The 15,175-nt window shown below is 49.0% G+C and overlaps 1 protein-coding gene across 1 annotated transcript in view; it reads right to left on the bottom strand.

Annotated features, from left to right (window-relative positions):
- LOC119973697 (store-operated calcium entry regulator STIMATE-like) overlaps nucleotides 1-12,624 on the bottom strand; it is a 194,117-nt gene extending 181,493 nt beyond the window's left edge. The window contains exon 1 of the mRNA XM_038812072.1: nucleotides 12,356-12,624. Within this exon, the coding sequence (XP_038668000.1) occupies nucleotides 12,356-12,419 (64 nt within the window). The 5' untranslated portion in view covers nucleotides 12,420-12,624. The remainder of the gene's footprint in view (nucleotides 1-12,355) is intronic.
- Between the last annotated feature and the right edge of the window lie 2,551 nt (nucleotides 12,625-15,175).

Here is a 15,175-nt window from a genome sequence, read left to right as displayed (position 1 = left end):
GAATTACAGCCCGGTTAGTCTTACTTGATGGTAGGCAAAGTAATGGAAAGGGTACTGAGGGATAGGATTTGTGAGCATCTGGAAAGACACTGCTGATTTGGGATAGTCAACATGGATTGTGAGGGGGTTAGGTCTTGCCTCACAAGTCTTATTGAATTCTTTGAGGAGGTGACCAAGCACGTGGATGAAGGTAAAGCAGTGGATGGTGGTGTACATGGATTTTAGTAAAGCAATTGATAAGGTTCCCCATGGTAGGCTTATGCAGAAAGTAAGGAGGCATGGGATAGTGGAAAATTTGGCTAGTTGGATAATGAAGTGGCTAACCAATAGAAGTCAGAGTGTGGTGGTGGATGGCAAATATTCAGCCTAGAGCCCAGTTACCAGTGCGTACCGCAGGGATCAGTTCTGGGTCCTCTGCTGTTTGTGATTTTCATTAATGACTTGGATGAGGGAGTTGAAGGGTGGGTCAGTAAATTTGGAGATGATACGAAGATTGGTGGAGTTGTGGATAGTGAGGAGGGCTGTTGTCGGCTGAAAAGAGACATAGATAGGATGCAGAGCTGGGCTGAGAAGTGGTAGATGGAGTTCAACCCTGAAAATGTGAGTTGTCCATTTGGAAGGACAAATATGAATGTGGAATACAGGGTTAACAGTAGGTTCTTGGCAATGTGGAGGAGCAGAGAGATCTTGGGGTCTATTGTTCATAGATCTTTGAAAGTTGCCACTCAAGTGGATAGAGCTGTGAAGAAGGCCTATGGTGTGCTAGCGTTCATTAGCAGAGGGATTGAATTTAAGAGCCGTGAGATGATGATGCAGCTGTACAAAACCTTGGTGCGGCCACATTTGGAGTACTGTGTGCAGTTCTGGTCACCTCATTTAGAAGGATGTGGAAGCTTTGGAAAAGGTTGCAAAGGACATTTACCAGGAGTTGTTTTTGGGCTCCACTACTGTAATTTATGTTTGGTGTTTTTTTTGGGTTTTTTTGGGGTTTTTTTAGTTTTGAGATCTACACATTTATGTTTATGTGCAGGATTAAGCCAGCATCTGCCTGAACATAAGAACATAAGAACTAGGAGCAGGAGTAGGCCATCTGGCCCCTCGAGCTGCTCCGCCATTCAATTAGATCATGGCTGATCTTTTGTGGACTCAGCTCCACTTTCCGGGCCCGAACACCCATAACCCTTAATCCCTTTATTCTTCAAAAACTATCTAGCTTTACCTTAAAACATGTAATGAAGGAGCCTCAACTGCTTCACTGCGGCAAGGAATTCCATAGATTCACAACCCTTTGGGTGAAGAAGTTCCTCCTAAACTCAGTCCTAAATCTACTTCCCCCTTATTTTGAGGCTATGCCCCCTAGTTCTGCTGTCACCCGCCAGTGAAACAACCTGCCCGCATCTATCCATCTATTCCCCTTCATAATTTTAATGTTTCTATAAGATCCCCCCTCATCCTTCTAAATTCCAACGAGTACAGTCCCAGTCTACTCAACCTCTCCTCATAATCCAAACCCCTTCAGCTCTGGGATTAACCTAGTGAATCTCCTCTGCACACCCTCCAGCGCCAGTACGTCCTTTCTCAAGTAAGGAGACCAAAACTGAAACACAATACTCCAGGTGTGGCCGCACTAACACCTTATACAATTGCAACATAACCTCCCTAGTCTTAAACTCCATCCCTCTAGCAATGAAGGACAAAATTCCATTTGCCTTCTTAATCACCTGTTGCACTTGTAAACCAACCTTCTGTGACTCATGCACTCACACACCCAAGTCTCTCTGAACAGCGGCATGCTTTAATATTTTATCGAAATAGCAAGATGCTGGGTGTAAAAAGAACTAAGCAAAAAGAACATAAAGTAAATAATGGATAAAACAAAGCAAGGCAGTGCTCCTAAAACAACGAGTGGAGCACAGCGCAAAAGGAACAAGAAAGGGAACAAAAACTTACTGAAACCCGTCAAAAGAAAGTGTGAAAATCGGGGTCAATAGAGCATCCAACCCCTGCGGCACCCACCGAGCACAGAAAACTTCAAGTGAGCCGGCATGGACACCGCACGCTCCCTCTCCAGGGGACAGCCGGCCACGAACGGAGGCCACGGAAAGAGGGGCAGACAGTCGGGCTGGACGACCCCTCGCTCGTCCGCTGCCTGGGACCGATAAATGGCAAGTTTGGCCAGGCCCAGGAGCAGGGTCACGAGGACGTCCTCCCGCCTTCCCCGCCCCCCCTCCGCACCGGGTGTCCATAGATCAGGAGCGTGGGGCTGAAGTGCAAACAAAACCTCAACAACAACGTCGGCAAGAAATCAAAGAGGGCGTGCAGCCTCGGACAGACAGCATAAGCGTGCTCCACGGTCTCCACCAGGCCGCAAAAGGAGCAGGACGGCAACGTGGCGGGCGAGGGAAAAGAGGTGGAAGGTGTGCAACACCAGGCCGTACAGGAAACCCCTCTGCGCCGTGCGAAATGGCACGGAGGGTATTTCCGTGAGGCAGCTGGGGCTGTGGTGTGCCGGTGCCCAGGGGGTGCGCCGGGGCCCGGGACCAATGTGAAATTCCGTCCGAGCAGGGGTCCGCTCAGATGGGATGCCACTGCTCAACCACGCCGTCCTCTAGCTCCAGTGTGCCCTGCTGGTCAACGAACAGGAGCTTGCACGTTGTAGTTCAGGCCGTGCACCTGGCGGAATAATACGTCGCCAGGGCACACCATCGTGGAGGAGGCTCGACGTACAGGTATCGCTGCAGAGTCCGAAGGCGGAAAGTCGCAATCTGGGTGCGAAGGCACACGGGTGCCCTGACTGCCCTCACGCAATCGGAGATTCAAGACCTCCGCAGCGACCCAGTGCAAATCGTTTGTCCCAGAAGAACCAAAGCAGGGTTCTCTGATAGCGTTGACAAAATCAGGGGGAGGGGTCAAATTGACCAGCCGATACCACAGCATGGAGGCAATCAGCCGGTTTATGACGAGAACTCAACCCCTGTACGACAGCAGTCGGAGCAGTCCTGTCCAGCGTCCCAGGCGAGCCGGGTGACCTTGGTCTCCAACTCCTGCCAGTGTCGCCGACCAGGCTTCCTCTGCCGGGCAAAGATGGACTCCCAAGTAGAGGATGTTGGTCCGACTCCAGCTGAAGGGCCTGAGCTCCTCCGGGACATGGTCCATCTGCCACGGACCGACCAGGAATCCAGAACATTTAGCCCAGTTGATCCGTGCGGAAGATGCGGCGGAGTAGACAGCTTGGCACTCTCGCATCCTCTGCAGGTCACCGGGATCAGTGAACATGAGAAGCACATCATCAGCGTAAGCCGAGAGGACCACCTCCACGTCCGGCTCGCGCAGAACCAGCCCCGTTAACCACTTCCGCAGGAGGCATAGGAAAGGCTCCACGCATAGGGAATAAAGTTGGCCGGACAGGGGGCAGCCCTGACGCACTCCTCTCCCAAAACGAAGGGGCGCCGTCAGGGACCCGTTAACCTTAATCAGACACTCCGAGACGGCGTACAGTAATCGGATCCGGGCGACAAAATGCGACCCAAACCCAAAATCTCGCAGAGTCCCGAGCAAATACTCGTGGCCCACCCTGTCGAATGCCTTCTCCTGGTCAAGAGACAGGAAGGCGCTCAACATGCCAGTCCTCTGGGAGAAATGAATAATATCCCGGACCAGGTGGATATTATCAAATATTGTGCAGTCCGGGACTGTGTAGGACTGGTCAGGGTGGATCATGTGGTCCAGCACGGGGCCAAGGCGTAAAGACAACACCTTGGCAAAGATTTTGTAGTCTGTGCTGAGGAGGGAGACCGGTCGCCAGTTCTTAATTTGGCGGAGATCCCGCTTCTTGGGCAGCAGGGCAATGACGGCCCTGCGCCACAAAAGGGGCATCTCCCCGGTCGCAATACATTCCCCCAGAACCCCCGCGTAGTCGCTCCCCAGGACGTCCCAGAATGCCCTGAAGAACTCCACGGTCAGCCCGTCCAGCCCTGGGGTTTTCCCCCGTGACAGACTGTCCAGGGCGCCGGTCAGCTCTTGGAGGTTGATGGTATTATCGAGCTTCCCGGCGCCCTCCGGGCCGACCTGCGGCAGGTCCTCCCACAGAACTCTGCAAGCGTCCTCGCTGGACGGATCCAGAGAGAAGAGGTCGGAATAAAAATTCCTAATCAGGGTCCTGACCCCCTCCGGATCCGAGACGAGGGACCCGGCGTCGGCTAGATTTACCAGGATGTTGCCTGGAATGGAGATTAGGTCTTACGAGGAAAGGTTGAGGGTGCTCAGCCTTGTCTCATTAGAACGGAGAAGGGTGAGGGGCAACTTTATATAGGTTTATAAGATGATCAGGGGAATAGATAGACAGTCAGAGACTTTTTCAACAAACCATTACAAGGGGACATAAATTTAAGGTGAATGGCGGAAGATATAGGGGGGATGTCAGAGGTAGGTTCTTTACCCAGAGAGTAGTGGGGGCATGGAATGCACTGCCTGTGGAAGTAGTTGAGTTGGAAACATTAGGGACCTTCAAGCGGCTATTGGATAGGTACATGGATTACATAAGAACATAAGAACTAGGAGCAGGAGTAGGCCATCTGGCCCCTCGAGCCTGCTCCGCCATTCAATTAGATCATGGCTGATCTTTTGTGGACTCAGCTCCACTTTCCGGCCCGAACACCATAACCCTTAATCCCTTTATTCTTCAAAAAACTATCTATCTTTACCTTAAAAACATGTAATGAAGGAGCCTCAACTGCTTCACTGGGCAAGGAATTCCATAGATTACGGTAGAATGATGGGGAGTAGATTCATTTGTTCTTAATCTAGGACAAAAGTTCGGCACAACATCGTGGGCCTAAGGGCCTGTTTTGTGCTGTATTTTTCTATGTTCTTGACAGACAATATCCTAACACTGCGCATGTGCTCCTCTATCTCCCGCTAGTTGTTGGGAGGCCTGTAACCCCCAACATTATTACACCCTTCCTATTCCTGAGCTTCATCCATATTGCCTCGCTGATGTACCTCTTGAGGTGTCTTCCTGCAGTACAGCTGTGTTATTCTCCCTAACCAGTAATGCAACTCCTCCACTCCTTTTACATCCCTCTCTATTCCGCCTGAAACATCTAAATCCTGGAACATTTAGCTGCCAGTCAGTAGTGCCTCCGCTCAACCACATCTCTGTAATAGCAAAGAAATCATAGTTCCAAGTACTAATCCAAGCTCTAAATTCACCTGCCTTATTTGTTATACTTCTTGCATTGAAACAAATGCACTTCAGACCACAGTCTCACTGTGTTTTGCAGCATATCACTGCCTTTTCTTCCTCTCAGTCTTCCTGACCATATTCTCCAATTCGCCCTCAGTTATTTCCGACCGGTGGCCCTAACGTCTGCCATCATGAAATGCTTTGAGCGGCTAGTCATGAGACGGATCACTGCCAGCCACCCAGACGGTCTCGATCCACTGCAGTTTGCCTGTCACCGCAACCAGTCCACAGCGGATGCTATCTCACTGGCTCTGGAATCAACACTCGAACACCTCAACAACAAGGACATCTATGCAAGACTCTGTTCATAGACTACAGCTCCACCTTCAACACCATTATCCCAACAAGACTAATAACCAAACTCCGCAATCTTGGACTAGACCCCTCCCTGTACAGCTGGATCCTCGACTTCTCCCAACAGACCGCAATCTGTTAGGATAGGCAACAGCACCTCCTCCACAATAGTCCTCAACACCTGAGCCCCGCAAGGATGTGTGCTCAGTCCTCTACTGTACTCCCTATACACACACATGATTGTGTGGCAAGATTTAACTCTAACTCAATCTATAAGTTTGCAGATGATACGACTGTGTTGGGCCGCATCTCAAATAACCACAAATCAGACTACAGGAGGGAGATAAATCATTTGGCTGCATGGTGTACCAAAAACAACCTCTTTCTAAATGTTGGAAAGACCAAGGAACTGATCATAGACTTCAGGAAGCGCAATACGACACACACTCCCATCTGCATCAATGGCTCTGAAGTGGAGATGGTCGATAGCTTTAAGTTCCTGGGGGTCACCAAAAGCCCAACAACATCTCTACTTCTTACGGAAGCTAAAGAAATTCGGCATATCTGCATTGACTCTCAAACTTCTACAGATGTGCGATAGAGAGCATCCTATCCGGCTGCATCACACCTGGATGTACACTGCATGGTCCAAATCAGGAACTGCAGAGTGTGGGAACTCGCCCAACTGCATCACTCAACTTGCTCACCCAATAAATTGATTCTGGTCTACACCTTTCGCTGCCTCCGTGAAGGCACCGACAGCGGCTATCAGAGACCACCTCCCCCCCCACGGCATTATCTTCTTCCAGACCCTTCCATCAGGGTGAAGGAACAGAACTAGAACACAGAAGTCTGAAGACTCGCACATCCAGACATAGGAACAGTTTCTCTCCACAGCACTAGACCAGGGTGGGCAACACTTTTCCGTGCAAGGGCCACATTCAGAAATTCACAATTTTAAAGGGCCGCATAGTATATTAAGTAAATAATTACTTCACCCGGTTTATGATTTCTGGGCGCCTCATATAGAACATAGAACAGTACAGCACAGAACGGCCCTTCGGCCCTCGAGTGTTGTTCCGAGCAATGATCACCCTACTCAAGTCAACGTATCCACCCTATACCAGTAGTACCCAACAGCCCCCCCCATTAACCTTATAAAAAAATACATATTTTTTTTTATTTAAAAAAAAAAATTTAATGACTTGATCTTGGTGGGCCGCATAAAGACCTTTGGGCCGTAGTTTGCCCACCCCTGTACTAGACTGCTCAACGACTCCCCTCGGACTGATCTGTTCCCCGTCAGAACACTATTCACGACACCCTATGCTGCTCTTGCTCATGTATTTGCTTTGTTTGGCCCCTGTTCCACACTGTAACCAATCACTGTTTTGTGGATGTACTATTTGTCAATGTTCTCTGTTGATTATTCTGTGTCTACAATGTACGTACTGTGGACGTTCCTCGGCAGAGAAAAATACTTTTGCTGTACTTCGGTACATATGACAATAAATCAAATCAATCAATCAATCACCTTATGACCTATTGCTCCAGTTCTCACCCCCCCTGCCACACTAGTTTAAACCCTCCCATGTGACACGAGCAAACCTCACGGCCAGGATATTTATGTCCCCCCCAGTTTCAGATCAACACGTCCATCTTGTACAGGTTCCACCTGCCCCAGAAGAAATCCCCAATGATCCCGTTTTTCTGAAATCCTCCTTCCTACACCAGCTGTTTAGCCACGTGTAGCCAGCTCGGCCTTCAACACCATCATTCCTACAAAACTCATCTCCAAACTCCATGGCCTCGGCTCCTCCTCTCTGCGACTGGATCCGGATCTTTCTAACCCACAGGCCACAATCAGTAAAGATAGGCAACAACACCTCCTCCACGATCATCCTCAACACCGGTGCCAAACAAGGCTGTGTCCTCAGCCCCCTACTATACTCATTATATACTCCTGTGACTGTGTGGCCAAATTCCCCTCCTAACTCGATTTTCCAATTTGCTGATGACACCACCGTAGTGGGTCAGATTTCAAACAATGATGAGACAGAGACAGGAATGAGATAGAGAATCTGGTGAACTGGTGCGACACAGTAATCTCTCCCTTCAATGTCAACAAACAAAGGAGATTGTCACGACTTCAGGAAGCGTAGTGGAGAACATGCCCCTGTCTACATCAAGGGGAACGATAGAAAAAAGGGTCGGAGCTTCAGGTTTTTAGGTGTACAGATCACCAACAACCTGTCCTGGTCCCCCCCCCATGCCGACACGATAGTTAGAAAGCCCACCAACGACTCTACTTTCTCAGAAGACTAAGGAATGTGGCATGTCAGCTACGCCTCTCACCACTTCATCAGATCTACCATGGAAAGCATTCTTTCTTGTTTGTTTCACAGCTTGGTATGGAGCCTGCTCTGCCCAAGACCGCAGGAAACTACAAAAGGGTCGTGAATGTAGCACAGTCCATCATGTAAACCAGCCTCCCACCACTGACTCTATCTATAATTCCTACTTGCCTCGGAAGGCAGCTAGCATAATTAAGGACCCCACGCACCCTGGAGAGTACTCTCTTCCACCTTCTTCCGTCAGGAAAAAAGATACCAAAGTTTGAGGTCTCGTACCAACCGACTCAAAAGAACAGCTTCTTCCCCACTGCCAACAGACTTTTGAATGGACCTACCTCGTTTTAAGTTGACATTTTCTCTACACCTTGCTACAACTGTAGCATTTTCTGCAGTCTCTCCTCCTTCCCTATGTACAGTATGCATTGTTTGTACAGCATGCAAGAAACAATACTTTTCACTGTATACTAATATATGTAACAATAATAAATCAAATCAAAGTGTTCAGCTGCACTATCTTCCTATTTCTAGCCTCATAGGCATGTGGCACAGGGGGTAATCCTGAGATTACAATCCTAGAGGTCCCGTTTTTTAACATTCTTCCTGCCTTGTCATGCATACCAATATGCACCACGACCTCTGCTGCTCACCCTCCCCCAGACATCCTGGCTCTGGCATCAGGGAGGCAACATACTATCCTGGAGTCTCTTCGCGTCCATGGAAGCGTCTAGCTGTGCCCCTGACTATAGAGTCCCCTATAACCATTGCTCTTCTGCGCTTTTGTCCCTCCCTGCTTAACAACAGAGCCAGCCATGGTGCCACAGCTCTTTCTCCTGCTGTTTTCCCCTGATAGGCCAACCCCCCCCCCCCTCCCACACCCCAACAGCATCCAAAAGGGTAAAGGGTATACTTGCAGAGAGGGGGGGCAGTCAGAGGTGATTCCTGCACTGACTGCAAGCCCCTTAGACCAAAGACCATAAGACATAGAAAGCAGAATTAGTCCACTCGGCCCATGGAGTCTGCTCTGCCATTCAATCATGGCTTTACTTTTCTCATCCCCATTCTCCTGCCTTTTCCCCATAACCCCATATCCCTTATTGATCAAGAACCTATCTACCTCTGTCTTAAAGACACTCAGTGAATTGGCCCTCCGCAGCCTTTTGCGGCAAAGAGTTCACAGATTCACCACCCTCTGGCTAAAGAAAATTCGTCCTCTATCTCTGTGTTTAAAGGATTATCCCTTTAGTCTGAGATTGTGTCCTCTGTTTTCAGTTTTTTCCTACAAGTGGAAACATCCTCTCCACTTCCACTCTATCCAGGCCTCGCAGTATCCTGTAAGTTTTTAATAAAATCCCCCCTCATCCTTCTAAACTCCGAGTACAGACCCAGAGTCCTCAACTGTTCCTCAGTGACAGCTGTTCATTCCAGGGAGCATTCTCATGAACCTCCTCTGGACCCTTTCCAAGACCAGCAGATCTTTCCTAGACAAAGAGGCCCAAAAATGCTCACAATACTCCAAAAGGGGTCTAACCAGAGCCTTCTAGTAGTCACCCATCTACCTTCCTGTACCTGGGTGTAACCATGTCTCTAAAACACTGTCTATGGCACTTTCTGCCACCTGCATGCTCCTAAGTGCATCCAACAGCTGTTCCAACCGTTCCATGCGACCTGCGAGGAGCTGCAATTGCGCGCATTTCCTGCAACTTTAGTTGTCCGGAATGCTGGAAGCTTCACAGACCTCCCACATCTCACAAGTGAAGCATTTTACTCCTCTAACTGCCATTGCTAGAACTAATCAATAATTAATTTAAAAATAATACTTATGAATTAAAATAAGTTGCTACTTGAAACAACTTTCCATATAGCAAGGGCAGCCATCGACCATTACCCTTTGTTTTCCTGTTACCGAGCCACTTTTTAATCCAGTTTGCCACATTTCCCGGTATTCCAAGGGCTTAGCTTTCTTGACCAATCTGCCATATTGGACCTTATCAAACACCTTGCTAAAATCCATTGTACACATACATTCACTGCGCTACCTTCATCAACCCTTCTTGTCACTGTCCTCAATACTTAAATTACATTTGCGAGCAAGACCTTTGTTTAACAAATCCATGTTGACTACCCCTGACTCGTCCATGCTTTCTATGTGACAGTTAATCCAATCTCTCGTGATTGATTGAACTTAATTTGCCACCCACCGCGTAAAACTGGCCTATATTGTTGGCATTTCCTTTGATCCCTTGACCAATGGAACCGCATTCACATCTCTCCAGTCCTCTCTGGAACCCTCCCCTGAATCTAGTGAGAATTGGAAAACAATGCGAGCATCTGCTATCTCCTCCCTAACTTCCTCAGTAGCTTTGGAAACATCCATCTGGTCCTGGCGACTATCAACTTTCAAGGATTCCAACCCTTCGAGTACTTCCTCTCTCTTTATGATTATCCCATCCAATATTCTGAGAGTGTTTCCTCCTGGATGACTATATCTGTATTATCCATTTCCTTTGTAAACACAGAGACAAAAATATTAATTTAAAACCCTTCCCAACAGTCTCTGCATCTAATTTTTCTCCCTCAGTTTCCCTTATATTGTTTAAATCCCAGTTGATATTGGGATAGATAAGTTTTCCGACAGAAATTGCCTACATTATTCATCTTTTATCTCCCTCTCACTATTGGGGGTCTGTAGTATATTTCCAGTAGTCTGCCCTGCCCCTGTTTTATTTCAAATAAACATTTCCATATCACTAACTGATGTTCGATCTCCATTTTCCTGATCTGACCTATCTGATCCTGGGATCCCATCCCCCTGCCGCACTAGTTTAAATAGTCTCGAACAGAACTAGTGAAAGCCCCTCAAGGACATTGATCTCAGTTTTGCCTGGGAGCAACCCGTCAGTTGTACAAGTTCCATTTTCTCCCCAGTGCCTCAAAAATCTGGAACCTTGTACTTTGGTTGCCAGTTTCCAGGGTTGCAAACGGTGGGGAAGGCGGGCATTCTTGCCTTTTGCCTCATTAATAGCCAAGAGGCGAGTTCTGCTGGGACAGCGATCTGTTATTCCGCCCAATGCTCAGAGTAGTTGGGTGATCTTATGGAGTTTTTGCATTTAGCGAAGGTCAAGTACATCATGAGGGGGTCATTTGGGGGGGTCCTACCAGAGGTGGCAGCCATTCATCTTCTTCAAAGAGTTCGTCACCATCAGTGTTGGGGGGTTCCAGTTTAATTGGGAGGGGGGTTGTGCTTGTCTTATGAAAAAATGAAAATGAAATGAAAATCGCTTATTGTCACGAGTAGGCTTCAAATGAAGTTACTGTGTGAAAAGCCCCTAGTCGCCACATTCCGGTGCCTGTCCGGGGAGGCTGTTACGGCTGTTTGTTGGAGAGTTTAAGTTGTACTGTGCAATATTTGCTTAGTCTTAGCAGTTTGTTATAAATCTGTGAGGGCCCCCCCACCCCAACCCCCCCACCCCAACCCCCCCACCCACCACCCACCCCCGGGCCCCCACCCACCCCCCCACCCCCGGGCCCCCACCAACCCCCCCCACACCCACCTCACCCTCACTCCGGCACCAGAGCTCACACTCACTCACGCACCAGAGCTCACACTCACTCACTCCCGCACCAGAGCTCACACTCGCGCACCAGAGCTCACTCACTCACTCACCAGAGCTCACACTCACTCACCCCCCACAGAGCTCTCTCACACTCCCACACAGAGCTCTCTCACTCCCAGAGCTCACACTCACTCCCGCACCAGAGCTCACACTCACTCCCACACAGAGCTCACACTCACCTCACTCCCGCACCAGAGCTCACACACACTCCCCACACAGAGCTCACACTTACTCACTCCGCACCAGAGCTCACACTCACTCACCCCCAGAGCTCTCTCACACTCCCACAGAGCTCTCTCACACTCCCACACAGAGCTCTCTCACTCCCAGAGCTCACACTCACTCCCGCACCAGAGCTCACACTCACTCCCACACAGAGCTCATACTCACTCCCACACAGAGCTCACACTCTCACTCCCGCACCAGCAGCGCACACTCACTCCACACAGAGCTCACACTCACTCCCACACAGAGCTCACACTCACTCACTCCCGCACCAGAGCTCACACTCACTCCCACACAGAGCTCACACTCACTCCCGCACCAGAGCTCACACTCACTCACTCCCGCACCAGAGCTCACACTCACTCCCGCACCAGAGCTCACACTCACTCCCGCACCAGAGCTCACACTCACTCCCACACAGAGCTCACACTCACTCACTCCCGCACCAGAGCTCACACTCACTCCCACACAGAGCTCACACTCACTCCCGCACCAGAGCTCACACTCACTCACTCCCGCACCAGAGCTCACACTCACTCCCTGCACTGATTGAAGCAGCAGCTCCTCCCAGTGAGAACCGGCATCTGCTGCCCCACCGCCCGGCCCCAGCCGCCGGTACTCACGCATCAAGAGGCTGAAGGCCACGACCCCGAGTAGGCCCTGGATGAACATCCCGAAGTTTCCCATCAAGGCGCCCGTTCTCGCAGCCTCGGGATCCGGGGCCTGGGCGGCCAGGACGTGTGGACTGAGGAACGCTCATGTTGGGAAGCGGTGTTGGTGCCAACGGAAGAGCCGCTGGGTGTCCGGCGGCCGGAGCTCGCTGGTCGCCATGGGTTCGGCTCAGGCCCGAGGCCTCAGCCCAACCGCTGGCCTCAGTTACTGGAAGCCGCCCGCGACGCATTCTGGGAACTGTAGTTCAGGCCGCGGTGGATTGTGCCACAGCTGCTTCCGGTACACTCTGCGCAGCCGCAGTTTCTGCAACACCCAGAGTGCCCCCGCGGCATCCCCCAGTCTCGGGAGGTCAAGGTGCAAATAGCTCAGTCAGAAAGCCAATCAGCATTATGACAATATTAACTTGGATTTATACTGTAGCACCTTTAACACAGTTTAATATTCCCAAAGCCCTTCACTAAACATATCAATTACATTTAAGACCTATTGGGCATTGTATCTTGCTGGATTTCCTACCGGACCAATCCCCAATTTATATTAGGAAACTGGACGAGAAACTCGAACAATTTTTTACATTAAGTCAAACGTTATTATTAACACAGGGTGAAGCATATTAATAGCACAGGAAATAGCTTCACAATTAAATCATTCAACCTCCCACACTATCCCCATTCAATCTCCCACAATCCATGTACACTGATCCCAATAACAGTCTCTATATCCCCATTCATTCTCAACAGTCCATGTACACTGTTCCCTATTACAGGTCTACATATCCTCAGTCAATCTCCCACAGTCCATGTACACTGATCCCAATAACAGTCTCTATATCCCCATTCATTCTCACACAGTCCATGTACACTGTTCCCTATTACAGTCTACATATCCTCAGTCAATCTCCCACAGTCCATGTACACTGATCCCAATAACAGTCTCTATATCCCCATTCATTCTCACCACAGTCCATGTATACCTGTTCCCTATTACAGTCTACATATCCTCAGTCAATCTCCCACAGTCCATGTACACTGATCCCAATAACAGTCTCTATATCCCCATTCATTCTCACAGTCCATGTACACTGTTCCCTATTACAGTCTACATATCCTCAGTCAATCTCCCACAGTCCATGTACACTGATCCCAATAACAGTCTCTATATCCCCATTCATTCTCACACAGTCCATGTACACTGTTCCCTATTACAGTCTCCATATCCTCAGTCAATCTCCACAGTCCATGTACACATTCACCTATCACAGGCTCAATATCCAAATGGAATCACCCAGAAACCATGTACACTGTCCCCTATCACAGTCTCTATATCCCCATTCAATCTACCACTGTCCATGTACACACTCACCTATCACAGTTGTTCTCCCCATTCAATCTCCAACAGTCCATGTCCACTCTCCCCTATCACAGTCTCCAGATACCCATTGAATCTCCAACAGTCCATGTACACACTCCCCTATCACAGTCTGTCTATCCCCATTCAATCTCCCACAGTCCATGTCCACTCTCCCCTACCACAGTCTCCAGATTCCCATTGAATCTCCAACAGTCCATGTACACACTCCCCTATCACAGTCTGTATATCCCCATTCAATCTCCCACAGTCTATGCACACTCTTCCCTATCACAGTTTCTCTCTCCCCATTCAATCTCACACAGTCCATGAACACTATCTCCTATAACAGACTCTATATACTGTTGCTCATTTTACTGGAGTGTGATTAACACGCCTCCGTTTAAAGGCCGTGTGCTTAACACTACTATGGCTCTGTATGTGTAATTATGCTCGGAGTCGCCAGGTGCCGTATTGAGACACCGTCACAAGTATATCAAGGTCAGGTTCAAAGTAATAAATCCGTACACCGATTAGTACGTCCAAACGATTGGTGTTTATTATAACAATATAATAAATACACATGTATACGCTAAAGAGACTAACTTACTCTAATACTAAACAACTAAATACTTATCCAGAGCAGGAACAGCAAGGTCAGGGAGCAAGGCATTTGTCCCGTTCTTGGTCTGTAACTTTCTGATTGGCAAGGTTGTCAAGAGGTAGTAAGGTCTGATCACGTAGGCGATCGTTGTGTTGGCACTTACAGTTCGATGGCTGATGCTCAACGGCCAGTGATGAAACCTGGAGTCAGGATGACGATTGTAACAGGTCTGGGCCGAGCAAAACAGATCTGGGCTGGAGCATAACAGATCTGGGCCGGTAGCAAAACAGATCTGGCCGGAGCAAAACAGACCGAACCATGTGCGGGACCTACGCTTATAGGTCCTAGAAGTCCGTGCCCCTTGGGGTGGGTTCTTTCACCTGCTAGGTATTGATTGGGTCTCTCCCAATCGATATCTTTCAAACTCCCCAATCTGAGGGTCGTTCCTCGATGGGTGGGGCGGTCCCTACGGCTCTTTGTGTTGGTTGCTTTGGCGCCATTCTGTCTGGGCGTCTATGGAAAAGTATCCATTGATACTTAAATGTTTCTATTGTCCTGGGTCTGGATCTGGATCACCTCATTACTATGCAGATCTGTTTCCCATTTGCACCTTTGGCTGAAACTCTGCACCTGGCCAGAAACTGGTTTCTGTACGTGCAGAATGCAAAACAGTCTTCTGCAAGCTGTTTGTCCTCACTATGACTGTTTTTCCCTGCAGTCTTAGCAGTTCTCCATTTTGTAGCCCAGTGTCCATCTTAGATGGCTACATTCCCTCCTTGTGATCCTCACGAGAAATTGTGAAGGATCACCTATGCACGTT

This window comes from Scyliorhinus canicula, chromosome 11 (assembly GCF_902713615.1).
Source record: "Scyliorhinus canicula chromosome 11, sScyCan1.1, whole genome shotgun sequence".
Lineage (NCBI taxonomy): Eukaryota > Metazoa > Chordata > Chondrichthyes > Carcharhiniformes > Scyliorhinidae > Scyliorhinus > Scyliorhinus canicula.
This window is presented reverse-complemented; position numbering and strand designations above follow the sequence as displayed.